Here is a 15738-nt window from a genome sequence, read left to right as displayed (position 1 = left end):
CTCTAGCTCTCATTTTCTTTCGCTTAATTCTGATGTGCTAATTAACAGAAACAGCATAGCCCCAGATTTCACATCACAAGCAACACGTTTGTTTTCAAATAATCCACGCAACAAAACTGACAATGGAAAAACGAAAGAAATCCGCATTCTCTTTCCCAGAGGAAACACCCAGATGCTGTCCTGAACTTGCTGCACAAAAAACAAGAACGAGAGAATTAAATACACTAGCATAGGCTGGTCTTGGGAAGCAGCTGGGAAGACGCTGATGCCATCAGGCCTGGAACGGGCACCAACACAGTAAGGAGTGGATGCTCCACCCGTGTTTCTCTCTGCTAACTAGAGAATGTGCCCTCCCCTCCCTGCCCTGAATGGGTCTTCCAGTCCTTGGAAACAGGTTTGGTCTCTGTGGTACAGTTGAGACTACGGATTTGGGGTTTTGGCCTGACCTAAGCTAAGGTGATCAAGCACGGAGCTGCTTGACTGGTATCCCTGGAGAGTCTCACCTAGATCACGTGCACAACTTATTACCCTTTTTCTTGCTTATTGATCCTCTCTCCACCATGCTTGTACTTCTCTTTCTCTACCTGGGTCTCCTTCCAAACAACCTGCCCCAAATTATCCCTCATTTTTCCTAGTTTGGTTACATCCCTGTTCAGATCCCGTTTTTCTGATACCGATACCTAGGTAATGTTGAACTCGTGTGGTGTTACTGATATGTCCCAGGTGCACGAGTTGCCTTGCAACATTTTGCTTGCAGATCTGCTCCATCATGTAAAAGCACCGTTCCTGTTCAAGGGAAATAGAGTTGTTTTTCTTCTATCCTTCGCAGGCACGGGAACGATGAGAGTATAAACCCTCCGAGACTGAGATTAATTTCTATGCCTTTTGGCCTCCGTACAAATCGTTTCTGCATGCATAGCAAGCCTAGATGGCAGCTACTAAGGCAACAGTGCTCAGTACACCAAAATCTGCTGGTTAAAAACGTATCACCAACCATTTTGTTTAACTGAGTTCTTACATTATTTCTTCACTGAGAAAGACCCACCAATTCACATTACAAACGTTGTTCATAACATGACCTAGAAATAAAAGCTGTAGTGAAAAGTTCATTACATTAAATTGCCAGATCTCATTGTTATTTGTCCTGATTCTTTGATACCATTTTCAAAGCAATGACTTTCTAATCTTTTGAAAACATTTTGGAACGCAATAAGATTAAAATAGCATTTACATGCTATTTACAAACTTCCCCCCCCCCCCCCCCCAAATCGTTCACCGGGTTTTGATTACATAAGCAGAATTTCTCTAGTTCTTGAACGCTTTAATTTCTTTGCTGTTTTTTTATTGACGTAGCACTCACAAAAGCCTTGGAACACTATACAGAACAGAACACATGCAATGATACCACAGAAAGTTGGGAGTTCAGAGGTAAAACACAGAAGTGACTCTTACAGTGACTTTTTAATGAAAAAGTACTAAAATGGATGCGAAGCAAACATTGTCCATCTTCCTGAATTTTCTTCCTGTCTTCAGTCACACAACATGTTCGAAGACAGAGCCCCAGCAGTACCAATGTTTAAGTGCCATAGGAAATCGTCCAAAGGAGTTGTCAGGGTTTGGCCCCGGCCAGCAGCAAAGGGCCACGCGGCCGCTCTATTGCCCCTCCCACCGCTGGGGTGGGGAGGAGGATTGGAAGAAAAGGCAAAACCCGTGGGTCGGGATAAGGGCAGTTTAACAGAACGGCAAAGGAAGTGAGCTGTACTGGTAAGAACAAAGGAATACACAGAGTGACTCGCTCACCATCTGACGCCCAACACACTCCCGAGCCGCGATTCACCTCCCCCCGGCCAGCTCCCCCACTCCGCACCGAGCAGGACGGCACATGGCATCCAATGGCCTCTGCATTTGGCCAGTTTGGGTCAGCTGCCCAGTTGTGTCCCCTCCCAGCTTCTTGTGAAAGTTAACCCTATCCCAGCCCAACCCAGGACAGCAGTTGGACTCGGTATGTTAATAGTTTCAATGCTTTCAATTAGCAAAACAAAGATCCTTGCTTGACCTTTTCTTTAAAAAATAATAATTAACTACTGAGTAGAATTTGCATATTTTCAGGTTTTAAATGGTTCCATACAGCCATTAAACACAATTTTTTTTTTTAATACTTGCTTTTTTTTTCCTTATCCCTCAAGCCTTGTCCTCTGGAGGCTTCTTACCTGTGAAAGAAGACATGGGTACTGTTAAGATGTACAAAAAAAATACACCTCCCATTTCTCCCTCTCTCAGAGTTTAAGATCCATCTGAAAGGCATGAAATTAAATCTCAATTTATCTACATTCAGTAGTCAGGAAAGCCACTCATGCTATCAAAACCACCAGTGTCCTCACAAAGGCAATACTTGCTCAGCGTCTTCTCATCGTGGTGCTTTGTTCAAGTCTTCCAGATTGCGATACATCCTCAAGTTTATCACTGTAAGCCTTACAAAACTCCTTCATCCTCAGCTTTCCATATGTATGCCGATATTGCATCCTTCTCCTGCATTTCCACAGAATCACAGAATGGTAGGTGTTGGAAGGGACCTCTGTGGGTCATCTAGACCAACCGTCCTGCCGAAGCAGGGTCACCTAGAGCAGGCTGCACAGGACCACATCCAGACAGGTCTTGAATATCTCCAGAGAAGGAGACTCCACAACCTCCCTGGGCAGCCTGTGCCAGTGCTCCGTCACCCTCAGAGGGAAGAAGTTCTTCCTCATGTTCAGATGGAACTTCCTCTGCTTCAGTTTGTGCCCATTGCCCCTTGTCCTGTCGCTGGGCACCACTGAAAAGAGTTTGGCCCCATCCTCCTGACACCCACCCTTCAGATATTTGTAAGCATTTATTAGATCCCCTCGCAACCTTCTCTTCTTCAGGCTGAACAAGCCCAGCTCTCTCAGCCTTTCCTCATAGGAGAGATGCTCCTGTCCCCTCACCATCCTTGTAGCCCTCCGCTGGACTCTCTCCAGTAGCTCCTCATCTTTCTTGAAGTGGGGAGCCCAGAAATGGACACAGTACTCCAGATGGGGCCTCACTAGGGCAGTGTAGAGGGGAAGGAGAACCTCCCTCGACCTGCTGGCCACACTCCTCCTAATGCATCCCAAGATCCCATTAGGTTTATTGGCAGCCAGGGCACACTGCTGGCTCATGGTCAACCTGTCGTCCACATGAACACCCAGGTCCCTCTCCACAGAGCTGCTCTCCAGCAGGTCCACCCCAAGCCCGTAATGGTGCATGGGGTTGTTCCTCCCCAGGTGCAGGACCCTGCACTTGCCCTTGTTGAATCTCATCAGGTTCCTCTCTGCCCAACTTTCCAGCCTGTCCAGGTTACGCTGAATGGGAACACAGCCTTCTGGTGTATCCACCACTCCTCCCAGTTTGGTGTCATCAGCAAACTTGCTGAGGGTGCACTCTAACTCTTCATGCAGGTCATTGATGAAGTTGTTAAATAAGACTGGGCCCAGTACTGACCCCTGAGGGACACCACTAGTTACCGGCCTCCAACTAGACTCAGCACCACTGATGACAACCCTCTGAGTTCGGCCATTCAGCCAGTTCTCAATCTACCTCACTGACCACTCATCCAGCCCACACTTCCTGAGCTTCCCTAGGAGGATGTTATGGGAGACAGTGTCGAAAGCCTTGCTGAAGTCTAGGTAGACAACATCCACTGCTCTCTCCTCATCTACCCAGCCAGTCATGTGATCGTAGAATGCTATCAGATTGATCAAGCATGATTTCCCCTTGGTGAATCCATGCTGACTACTCCTGACAACCTTCATTTCTTCCACTTGCTTGATGATGACCTCCAGGATAAGCTGCTCCATCACCCTTCCCAGGATGGAGATGAGGCTGACCGGCCTGTAGTTCCCTGGGTTCTCCTTCTTGCCCTTTTTGAAGACTGGAGTGACATTGGCTTTTCTCCAGTCCTCTGGCACCTCTCCTTTGCTCCAGGACCTCTTACCACAATGCACTTTCACTTCCCTTCCGCTTCAGCTCAGACCCAACAATGCCACTGAACACTTGTTTCTCAAAGCTGACTGTAGTGATCTTGAAAATATGTCGCCATCTTAATTCAGCTGTTAATACTAGATAAAGAACATGTACATACCTTTTCTGCAGGCTTTCCTGAAATCCATACTTATTTTTCTCTTTCAACACATCTTGGATACCTCAGCTTTCCTCTCTTACACTGCACTTGAAATAAAGTGGTACCGGATTCTGCTCCAAAATGGTTCTGTTTACAGTAAAATCCAACATAATCCCCATGGTAAAAGTAAACTTGATTCTCATAGAATCCTTGCAGCAACACATTATTTTTTTCCATTTCATTTTTTGACAAAGCACATGGCTCTAAAGAAGAGACACATAATCAGTGCAAATAAATCGATTTTTAAATCACATTGTTTTGACTCGTCTACTGGAGATTATTTCCCATTCTCAATATTTTATATATTAAATCGCTGTATTTTTGGACACGGTAGGCATGTCATATTTAAGAAAAGAAAAGCTAAACAAGCTTACATTTGCTTCTATTAAAACTCTCCTCTGCAACTGAAAAAAACTCAACTGAAAAGTTGAGATCTTGAATTTCTAGTTATCAGTACTCAATTTATAAATTCTAATTATCTGAATTATAGAGAGAACTAAGAGCTTCTTTATCTTGTCAGACTTACCTATACAAACTGGTGGTAAAGTCCACTGTCCTTCAGAACAGTAGATTCTCTCAGACCCTTGCAAAAAATGATAGTCAGAGCAACTATACTGAACTGAAGAACCACTGTCATACTGGGTCAGGGGTGGGAGAGTAAGCGCCCCATTCACAACAGAAGGCGGAGAGCCACATTTTTCTGTAGGAGCTGGAATCATTAAAAACATTTGAGAATCATTCAGTGTAAGAAACTAACAAATCAGCAGCTTTAAATGCCTGTCAACACTAGGTATAAACCAACTCTCAGACAGTGTGTTTTCCTACTAATTGCATTCTGATCTGAGATATAAAAAATCTCCTGCTTAATTCTAGCCATAAGAAATCCTTTGTGTGCATTTAATTGTTTACAGCTGTCTTTCTGCAAAGCAGAGTTCCTGGGCTTGGAGAACAACTCCTTCCTCCTTTCTACAGCCTTCCCCATCAAAGGAAGGTGTATTGTTTGTCTATGGTTGCATATACTTAATAATATAGCTGTCTTGTGCAAGGACATCTATGTATATCTTTATTCATGAATCCTAAACTTCTATTACATCTATTATTATTATATTTTACAACAGATTCTAGGCCTGCACTGCCAAAGAAAATTGTTTCAAAATAGGTCTGAGACTGATTAATTTAAAAGGCAATAAAAAAAGTCTTCTTTTACCTTGCATAATGCATTTCGGATAGTTCAGTCTGCCACGGTTACACTGTGTCCTCCCAGGAGATGGAATGGTAGTCTGGAGAAAACTGTATCCCTGTTTACATTCAAACTCTATGAGATCACCATGTATGAAAATTAATTCTTCCTGTCTCCATTTCAGCTCTATGTTGTTGCTGTTCATATCAGTTACGTTAAGAGTGCACGGTTCTAGGAAATAAAAGCATACTTCAATAAAAAGCCATCTTAAGTGATTTCTTAGGTCCCTTCTGTAGGAGTCAAGAAAGAGAAATTTAAATTATAGTTCTAAAATGTTTTTGAATCTTCTAAAAAAAGAACTATAGATGCACAAAAAAAAAGAATGCAAATGTAAAGAAATGGGCTGAAGTAACACAAACAATATGCAAAAAAGCCTAAACTGGGAACAGTAAATCACAAACTCTTCTGACAAAAGCTGGTTTCTACAAGTATTTGTAAACATATGGCAGCCTGGCTTTAGCATTGAAGAGGAAAAGAACTTCTCTACTGTAACTTGAAAGGAATTTTGCAACTAAGATAGTCCTCCATCAAAATTAACCTGTCAGATCTGGCTGACAGGTTTGGCAAGCCCCTCAAGGATAGTAGTAGTTAACACACAGTAAATTTAAACTGTTAACCTAAGGAAGTGTTTTGACAGTTCTCTGTTTTTTTTTCTTTGTTCTGTCATTGTTAAAAGAAAACCCGAAAACCTTTGGGAAGTTTTGTGTTCCTCTTTGAGCTTTTTCAGGTTATTCAAAGTCAACATTGTTTCGGCTGCTTTCTGACAAGTATTTTAAAATTTAGTGCCACATCACATCGGGTAGCCTACCTTTTCATTAGACAGTTAACCTCATTAACTTCTGAAACCACTGTTCAACTTCAGAGTTGTCCCTGACAGAGGGACAGTTATAAAAATAAATTTCCATGAGAATGATGGCTTGATGGAGGCCCTTATTAATGCTTTGCTGAGGGAAAGACAGGAGAAATCAGTTATTGCATATTTTGATGACTGCACCATAACAGCAAATTGGCATGGATATTGTCCTGAAACTACAGTATGTGCTCTTCCTAGTCTGATTAGGTGAGGGTTGAAAAGAAATCACAGAAAATATAGAGAGGGTGATGTGATTGTTTGAATGCCGAGGAGACAAATAACCCTCATAGGAAATGAGTTTTTGTTATTTCACAGGATTTGTTAAATTCAAATACTCAGATCCAAGAATGCTGATCTGGACCTTTCAGACCAGATGCGGTACATTTAGTTCATTTAGAAAAACGTAATTAAAACTCACCTGGTTATTTATTTGTATTTTCACAGTAGATTACAAATTTAAAGTGAGTCAATTTAACAAAGGATACTAGTGAAATAGAATTATTTCATTACAGGAAGGAAGGAAAGATAAACAACTCCTGTAGGTCATCAGAAGTAGTATTCCTGCTAGTATTGGTAAATTCCTAATGGGAGTTGTATACATTGTTTTGAACAGTACACATAAGAGCAACATGAAAAAAATAGGAAGTCCAGAATGAAATGATAGATATAAAGACACATAATAAAAACAATGGATGAATGTTTAAAAATGAGAGTCCAAGAAGTCATTGTATTCTTTGTTAATCATATCTGAAAGCCCTTTTGGCAACGGCTGCAGTCATTCTTTCTAAACATCTACTGAAGGACAGAAAGAAAAATCAGTGAATGGAGAATATGGGAGAAAAAAATTAGAGATACAGGGATAGCTGTGTTCTAGAATAGCTCACTCAGAAAAACAGAGGAATCTATCTAATTGAACATTTGTAAGAACAGGCTAGAGGACACCTAAGCAGGAGCCGTCTAAATATATTTGTTTTTGTTTCATCCTATGTTTCTGGAATCTTTCTTGACTCAAATGCAAGAGAAAAAGGTGGTCACGAAAGGATTATCCAGGGGTTCTTTCCAGTTTTACTTTCTGTATTTACATACGTAGAAGACCGCTACAAACTGGTTTTGTCTTGACATCGCTATTGCCATCTCTTGCTGGCCTCTGGAAGGAAGCCGCCACAACGACCTGCAGGAAAGCGCTTGCGCACAGAGTAGCCCGTGGATGGGCAAAAACAGACTTGTCTAAGTGAGCAGCACGCATGGCAGGAACTGCATGTATGCAGACATGCTCTGCGCATGCGCAAATGCCCCTATAAAAGGGCAGCACATGCTCCTCGCCGCCCTCTTGCTCTCCTCCTCACCGCCTGGCTGCTGGGCTCTACTCTCGCCGGGGCTCCACGCCTGCACAGAAACTGAGCCGACTGGACATCGCTGGACATTGACGAATCCGTGGTGGTGGTAAACTGATCCTCTCCCCCCGCACTTTTCCTCGCCCGCTGGGGTTTTTCCGACTTTACCCCCTTTTTTTTTTTTTCTTTCTGTCTCGTCTTCTCTGTGTCCCCCCCACCCCCCACCCCCGCTGCCATCGCCGCCAGACCTCCGATTCCCGGTTCACCGAAAATAAAGTTTACAAGGTTGCACGGCATATGACTGCGTTTGCATCTTAATCTCATCTCCTGGGATCGAATTGAAACCTCCCCGATATCAGATCAGGACAACATATGACAAAACTTTCTTTTTCTTACAAGACTTACCTAAGCAAGTTGGCTGTTCTGTCCAGTTTCCTTGTTCACAGTAAACAGTACTAGGTCCGTCCAAAAAATGGTAACGCTGACAACCATATTCTACTGAGGAACCATTTTTGTAACTTGCCAATAATGGACCAAGAATAACACTGTTTTTAACCACAGGTGCAGAGGTACAGTTTTGCTGCATTTCTAATACGAGGTAGGGAGATAAGTAATTAGATCTTTAAAACAATGTTAATACTGGTGAAAGTATCAGACTAGCAATAGACTAAGAAAAAAAATTACATATAAATAAATCAATATAATTTCTTTTTCAAATTTAGTTTTCAGAAACTCTGCACTTGCCTTACTGAATTGCAGACAAGTATTCTATTTCCCTCTACATTCCTCATCCATTCTTGACTCTAGATGGTTTACACTCAATATAGATTAGTTCTTTTTCTGTGATGAGACCATCTTTATTTGTTGCTTGAAATCTTTAGCCCATGCATGGTTCAAAAAAACCAAAAGACACCTCACTGGAACCATTAATCAAAGGGTCAGCAAAATACTCAAATTTGCATGTTCAGACAATACTAACAGAAGGGGTACAAAACGACTGAAGGTAAATGCTAATGTATGAAATAAAATTACAAATACAGCACAGGCTTATAGGTGTAGTTATAATCACTAGAAACAAGAAACAACGCCCTTTGTTTCAGTAAGACTGCTACATCGACATTTGTAGCACATGCAAATATTTTCAAGAGTAAGGAACAGTACTATAGCAAAGGAGTAGTAAAAGCAGTCATAAAATTCCTGTAATAGCATTGGAGTACTGAAGTCTCTTTTAAATAGAAAAAGCAACGTTCACCTACTTGTACCTTCATTACGATATGTTTTGCTTGCCCTTACTGCTGCATCTGCCTCGAGTGCTGGTGGTGCCTCAGATTCCTGCTTGTCCATAGCTCCTATAACCACAGCAGAAACTTAGAACCAGGTTTCTCAGAAATAATGCATTTTCAAATACCAGGACAGACACTGATGCATTGTAAGATGTCATAAAATCAATATTCCAGGGAAGATCTACACAACGTGGATGGCAGTTGACTTCACCCAGCTCATCCTTTCTCTTTAATCTGTGAAATATGGATTGTCTGAAAATTATACAGCACTTCACCTCTCAAGCATTTTAACAGAGGACAAACAGTTTTGCCAATACTAAAACTGAGGCTCTCCAGAAAATTAAGGCATTGTTTAAAGAATCGTTTCTGTTCAGTTGTCAGTCTTCACAAAAATACTAACCAATACAAATAGGGGGTGATGTCCATTTTCCTTTTTCACATTGGATTTCCTCAGATCCTCTTCTTTCAAAGGTACTTGGACACCGTATACGAACTTTGTCTCCATTATGATATGTTCTTCTAACTGTGATTATACGGGCATGAGGAGGAAGTGGTGGTGAAGGACATTTATTTTTTATATCTGAAAATAAAAAAATGTATTTTTTTCCTCACTAATCAAAACCACGTACACAATTAATTTTATTATCTAGCATGCAAGTCTATTGCTCAAAAGACATTTTTTAGATTGATTCAGAGTAATTGCTTACTCCTTTCTTCTTAATAAAATAGGAGACCAGAACAAAAATAGTCATTTTACATTCAGCAAATACAAGACAGGTATTACACTGCTATAAACAAATTTGTAATTTCTCCACACAGACTCAATAATATGTTCTTTAAAGGACTTCAGGAAATAGAGATTTCGCATACCCTCTACTGATATATTATTTAAAGCAACTTATGTATTAATTCTAACGCTACAGAAGCGGCAATAATCATAGACCATTTCCTATCCCCAAATTAAGTTTGCAATTACTGTATCCTCAAAACTAGATTTAGGCCATCTTTTCATCCTCTTGAGCATCCCACCTTCTCTGTGCTCACTCAAGAAGAAATCCTTCTGTGTCATCAGAATGACTACAGGGCTGGAGTCCTAACACATGCTATTTAATTGAGAGATTCTAGTGCATTTTAAATGCTACTGTATCTTCTAGGAAACGAAGATTAATTTAATCTTTGTACTCAATCGCATAGTCTTCTACGAGAATAGCTATAAAGGAATTAAAAACACTGATTTTACTGAAAACTGTGCTTAATACATCTACATTTTCTAAAGGCTAAATATGATTTTTTTTTTTTAAATCTCAAGCACCCCACACACAATTACTATTAAGATTACTTTAGAAAAAATACTTCATAGGAAAAACTCCTGCCAAAATATATTGGAAAAGCATACCATAGATTTAGTTTAAACCAATAAAAATTATTGATTTTCCCATCTTCTGTCATCAACACTTGGCATCCCTTGTATTATAAAGCAGAGGTTTTGTTACCATTAGGCAGTGAGATTTCCTATAGCTCAGAAGTAATCCTCATAAAGGGGACAATATCCAGATATAACCATGACCCACAACTATCAATGTATGTTGAACAATATTATAAATTCTTAGCTAGCCTAAAGATTGATTTGTACTTTTTTCTGCTGTATATCTCACCTGGTTCACTAGACTTTTCATTCTTTTGAAAGTTTATTTTCTGAGAACCTCCATTATCCCCCAGTGACTGGGGAAGTGATAATAATTGCTAAAGGTGTGTTTCTGTCCTCAGGATGTCTTTTCTACTTACGTCTATCGGAAACGTACAGTTCAGTGAGGTTGTAAAACTCTGAAAAGTACTACCGTCCCCAAGCTCAGGAGGAACTTGTTAAAATTTTATTTCTTAATGCCTCTCAAAAGGCATGTTCCCACCTCACAAGGCAGGATTAAATATGCTTGATTAAAGCTTTATGTAATCTGAACATGGTTTAACTTGAGCTTCATGGGCTGAACAACTTCCCTGTAATTGTTGATTTCTTCTTGTCCAGGATACAACATCAGCGAGAGACAGTATCTGCTGTATCGTTAGAGTCCACTGAAAACTAATCAGCATTGCCTCCCTCCCTCCTACCTTGGCTGCATGCCTTTCAGCTAACACTTGACTTCTATTTAGGCTGTGAACTAGTACAAAAAGTGTATTTTTATTTTGCATTCATAAAGCATTTCACAAAAAAAGGTGCTAGTCTTTCACTAAGAATTTGACATAGTAAAACTATGAAAATAAGGTACCTTCACACGCTGGAGGGTTTGGATGCCATCCAAAATAATAACATTGAATTAGGTCAAATTCACTAACAGAATAATTTTCCTCACAGAAAAAGTGAACTACATCTCCCTCTTCATAGATTTTCTTCACAGGATAGAAACTTCCATGTGCTATTGCACTCAAAGAGGAGCAAGTTATTTCTAGGAAGAAAAAACACAGCAGTGAAAACCAGTTGAAGGATTCCCCCCACCCACAACAGCTTATAAAAGAAGCCTTTTTGTAAATTGTTGTTCATTTGTAGAATAAATCACATTTCAAACAGAATTCTTTTCCAGCCCATTACATACTAGTGCATTTTGGGGTAAGGGACCACCCATGTGTTAGACACACTGCTGCTTCTGTAGTGTTTCCTCCCGCAGTATAATATCCCTCATCACATTTGTATAGCAGTGTTTCATTCAGTCGAAGCTCTTGTCGGGCTGTGAAGTAGCTGCCGTGATGTAAATTGGGTACTTGACATGACTCTTAAATAAAGCACATGCATAATATTAATTATTCTTTTCATTTCAAGTTACTCATCTAAAATTTTCCTTAGAAACACCTTAAAAGTGGTCATATCCAAGGCAAAATCTTTGCAAATAATGAATAATTAAAAATGCAGTACTTTACACAAGTTTTCAAGTCATCATTTGGGAAGAAAGCTTGGATGGCAATAGATTTATTGGAAACAATGCTATTACATCTATACTGATTCCTTCTACGCGTAATTTTATCTATAAAAATTCACAAAACTAGCAGCATCTGACAACTTCTTCCCAGGGGGTACAGCTGAGAACCTACTTTAGGAGTACTCACATGATAACCTGACATAGGCACTTTGGCCCCACAGGTGCAGCAAGGGCAGAATTGTATGCGTGTAAGACATTATAACGGAGAAAAATGCAGAATCCTACCAAATTTTTTAGTACAGCTTGGCTGGGAGGACCATCCTTCTGGCCGACATTGTACTGTATCTTCAGTACCACCGCTTGGAGTGTGGTAGCCTGGATTACATTTGTATTGCAGTTTGTCATGTATTTTGAAGTACATTTCTATACCATAAAAAAAGCCATTTTCCAAAAGAGGCTTGTTACATTTTTCTAAATGAGAGGAGACAGTTTGATTAGAAAGAAAGAATTAACGGAATATTTCTGTTCTCTGATAAGCAAGAAAAGGGGGGTTTTAGCTATCCTGATCTAATCTTGTTTTCTTAACCTACTGAAGAAACTCAACCACAATCATCAAACAATACGTCAAACCAACAGTAATAACATGGAACACAATAAACGAGGAATCTTGAGCTAGGGAGGCTCTAGGTAATACACATCTGAAGGGAAACTATCTATTAGTTTTCCCAAAATAAGGAAACTGAGCAACTTTCTTATCATTCTTATAAAAGCATATATAGTAAAAGCCCTTAAAATACTTGTTATTGTAAAAATATTCCATATATAAATATATATAATTTATATACATAAAGGATTGACTTCACCTTTTTGTCCCAACTTACACATTTTATCCCTCCTGTCATGCGGCTTCTGTTCCTGTATGTTCAAGGAAATCCAGCTAGAAAAGTTTCCTGCTAGAAGCAATAATAAGATTAATAAAGCTAACTCACTGTAGCATTGTGGCACTGGAGACCATCCTTTTGCTGTACAAGTTATTCTTCCATCTTGAGTCCCAGTTTCAGTTGTATAACCAACCATGCAAGAATAAGAAAGTTTTTTTTTCTTAAGCATAGGAAAATAGTAACTTTTGAAATTATAATAGTACTGGGCAATCTTTCCATTTTCTATATGTGGCAAATCACAAGGTTTATCTGCAAAAAGATAAACATATTTCTCACTAAAAATCTCAGCCCAGATATTAACTTTTTCTGCAGTAAATTATTTAATATCAGTTGGATGGATTCAGACTTTCAAACAAGGTGAATAAAATTCTGAGTTCTTACAAGCATGAAGGGTCTTGCAAGACTCACTAAAATTAAGATATATTACAACTGTATCAGTATTTGTTCTTCAGGTCCACAGGAATTTCAGCTGCAGAACGAAACTTCCTAAAGTGTGAACTGGGCAAAACTGACGCAGAACAAATTTGACTCTTTAGCCCAGAAGATGTAAGCATGAGCACCCTTTGCTGCATAAACATACTAGTGCCTGCTCTAAAATCCAGCGGCAACAGCATCAAGATCAGTGATGCCATAGCTCCTCATTCAGCAAATTTTATCAGAATGGTACGACAAATTGCCAGGGGGCAATATAGAAGTTAACCTTGCTGAAGAAAGGGAATTTAAGAACAGAGTCAACAGAAAAGAAATAAGAAATAGAGGTTAAAGAAAGAACAAGCAGAGCAAAACAGAAACAACCCAAAAAACAATAAACCCCCCAAAACACCCAGAAACAGCAATAGCAAAAAACCTTTAAAGGGAATTGTACTGAAGATTACATTAAGTTATTAAAACAAAACCGCAATACTTATGTTTTGATTTCTTACAAAATTATCCTTCGGGTCACAAAAACTCTTTCCACGGCATTAGAAGGCAATCTAACCTGAAGAGTCAAGTTTTTAAAACTGAATCAGAGCTTATGAATCTCACTATAATTGGGCAGAATTTTCCCCCAAGTTGCAGCACTCCATTCACCCTACACACATTAGAACCAAAATAACAAACTATTGCGCCTTCACTCTGTAATGTCACTAGAATTTACTGCATTTACTACAATTTTCTGCAAATTTAGTAATTTTACTATATAGAAAGTTCCAAGATAATTTTCTTAAATAATTCCCTTCCTCACATAGCTACTGTATCACATCTAAATTAAAAAAAAAACACCCGTACCTGAGGGTAGTTAAGATTTTTAAGTAATTAAAAAACAGAAATGGTTGCTACCTACATACCCTCTGGAAAGTGAAACAAAAGGTATCAGCGTAATTTCAACTGCTTTGCATAAGGACAAATTGCTAGTGAAGACAGAGGTAGTTGCAACAAATATGTTGGAGTTACACATTAGCAGATACAAAATGAAATGCAAAAAAAGGGACTTTATTTAATTAATGAAGGTGTACCCTCATATACAGTCCACAGCTTCATGAACTTGCAGTTCAAGTGGTAGGTAAACTATATAAACCCAGGAATTTTAAGCAATACTGAAAATAGATATAGGAAATGTGGAACCACTCCAGACTAGCTTCTGCCAGTTCCATTTAACTTCCACTCTTCTGCTTTGTGGTAAGCCAAACCACTCCAATCACCAAAACACTTCAATATATAAAATGTTTTAATAGCACAAAATTCAATTTATATAAGTGTCTAAAAACCACTCAAATACATTTCAAAAGAAACTTTTTCTAAATAGAAGTCTGAAGCTTTCAATATTACAGCTTTAAAGACTAGAAACGAATCAGCAGCCCTGAACTACAGCAACAGTTGAATCATGATCATCAGCTATCTCACAACAAAATCATATTTAAAAAGCAGCATTTACTCTTGGTAAAGATATGAAAGACTTCAAAGTACATCGAATCTACAACATGCAGTAAGGTAACTTCTTAATGACAGAATTCATTGTATTTACCTTCTGCAAAGAGGTTGCCTGAATACATCATAACTATGATGAAAACACAGCTTTTAAATCTCATCTTCATTATTGTCTCCATCAACAGTTTTCACCACCTGTGAAAACTCCCCAGGTATTGCTTTTGTAAATAATTAACTGGATTTTCAAAGGTATTCACAAATGCCTTAGTGCCCGTGGTATTTTGTAACAAGTTCTTTCACTGAAAACACTATTTTCATTTATTTTAGTTCTCCAAATATCTTAATAGTAGACTTGCAGAATTCAACTTCCATTTGGCATACATCAGTAAATATATATATAATATAAAAAACCCACAATTTATCGTTTTACAGTGAAACCAGGCAACAAGCTTATGAACAATTTAAACTAATCAAACACTGCTCCCCTCAGAACCTCCCGAGTGCTAAGTTTAAAGGGCATTCTGTTATCATATTATTTACCTTGGCTGAAATAAGAGGAAATAGAAAATTTCCCCCTCCTCCAGCCTATACCCACATAAACCGTCAGTGACATTCTATATATTATTCCATCTGGAGGCTCTTACATTAAGAACATAGCCACTATGATTATCTATCTGTTGGGTTTTGTTGTATACAGCTAACCCCTATGGAGACTTCTTTTAAAGAAAAATTAAAAAAAACACAAAAAAACAAAAACAGGAACCTCATTTACAATGCATAATCACCTAACTAATGGCTACCAGTTGGTTTAGCATCACATCCCACTCCTGGGGGGCATAATCTTTAAATTTGAGGGTGGGAGGGTGTAATTTTACAGTATTTGTTTTCTTGGCCTTGCTCTAATAGAATGTAATTCCAAGGCACAAAAGAACAGAATTTAAGGGAGACGCTCTGATGGAGACCATTTTTTCAGCCAGATGAGATGCATGCTTGTATGTACTGCTCACTTGACAGGAAAAAAGCACTCAAACAACTTCCCTTAAATTATTAAGTCAGAATTTCTAAATTCATCCTTACATCCCGTTGTTCTGTC

General features: G+C 39.1%; 1 protein-coding gene across 6 annotated transcripts; it reads right to left on the bottom strand.

Annotated features, from left to right (window-relative positions):
• Positions 1-1300: 1300 nt before the first annotated feature.
• Positions 1301-15697, bottom strand: LOC104329709 (coagulation factor XIII B chain). Of its 6 annotated transcripts, XR_012764191.1 has the most exons (13): positions 14743-15695; positions 12786-12986; positions 12082-12267; positions 11476-11652; positions 11152-11328; positions 9288-9467; positions 8861-8953; positions 8010-8192; positions 5385-5588; positions 4704-4886; positions 4139-4380; positions 2164-2210; positions 1301-1761 (listed from the first exon to the last, which is right to left on the bottom strand). XR_012764191.1 is itself a non-coding variant. In XM_075422333.1 (12 exons), the coding sequence occupies exons 1-11, from the start codon at positions 14822-14824 to the stop codon at positions 4169-4171; spliced, it is 1878 nt and encodes a 625-aa protein (XP_075278448.1). In that variant the 5' UTR covers positions 14825-15697; the 3' UTR covers positions 1301-1761; positions 4139-4168. The 6 variants fall into 6 exon arrangements, 5 of the variants coding, with proteins under 5 accessions (XP_075278448.1, XP_009933157.1, XP_075278450.1 ...); XM_075422333.1 differs by lacking the exon at positions 2164-2210 and having other exon boundaries at positions 14743-15697; XM_009934855.2 differs by having other exon boundaries at positions 1301-2210.
• Positions 15698-15738: the final 41 nt, after the last annotated feature.

Source organism: Opisthocomus hoazin, chromosome 6, assembly GCF_030867145.1.
Source record: "Opisthocomus hoazin isolate bOpiHoa1 chromosome 6, bOpiHoa1.hap1, whole genome shotgun sequence".
NCBI lineage: Eukaryota > Metazoa > Chordata > Aves > Opisthocomiformes > Opisthocomidae > Opisthocomus > Opisthocomus hoazin.
This window is presented reverse-complemented; position numbering and strand designations above follow the sequence as displayed.

Coding starts and splice junctions, on each gene's coding strand:
- LOC104329709 (XM_075422333.1), bottom strand. CDS start 14,824: ATGGAGACAATAATGAAGATGAGATTTAAAAGCTGTGTTTTCATCATA. Junction 12,987..14,742: donor AGGCAACCTCTTTGCAGAAG/GTAAATACAATG, acceptor ATCTTTTTGCAG/ATAAACCTTGTGATTTGCCA. Junction 5,589..8,009: donor AGAACAGCCAACTTGCTTAG/GTAAGTCTTGTA, acceptor TTTATTTCCTAG/AACCGTGCACTCTTAACGTA.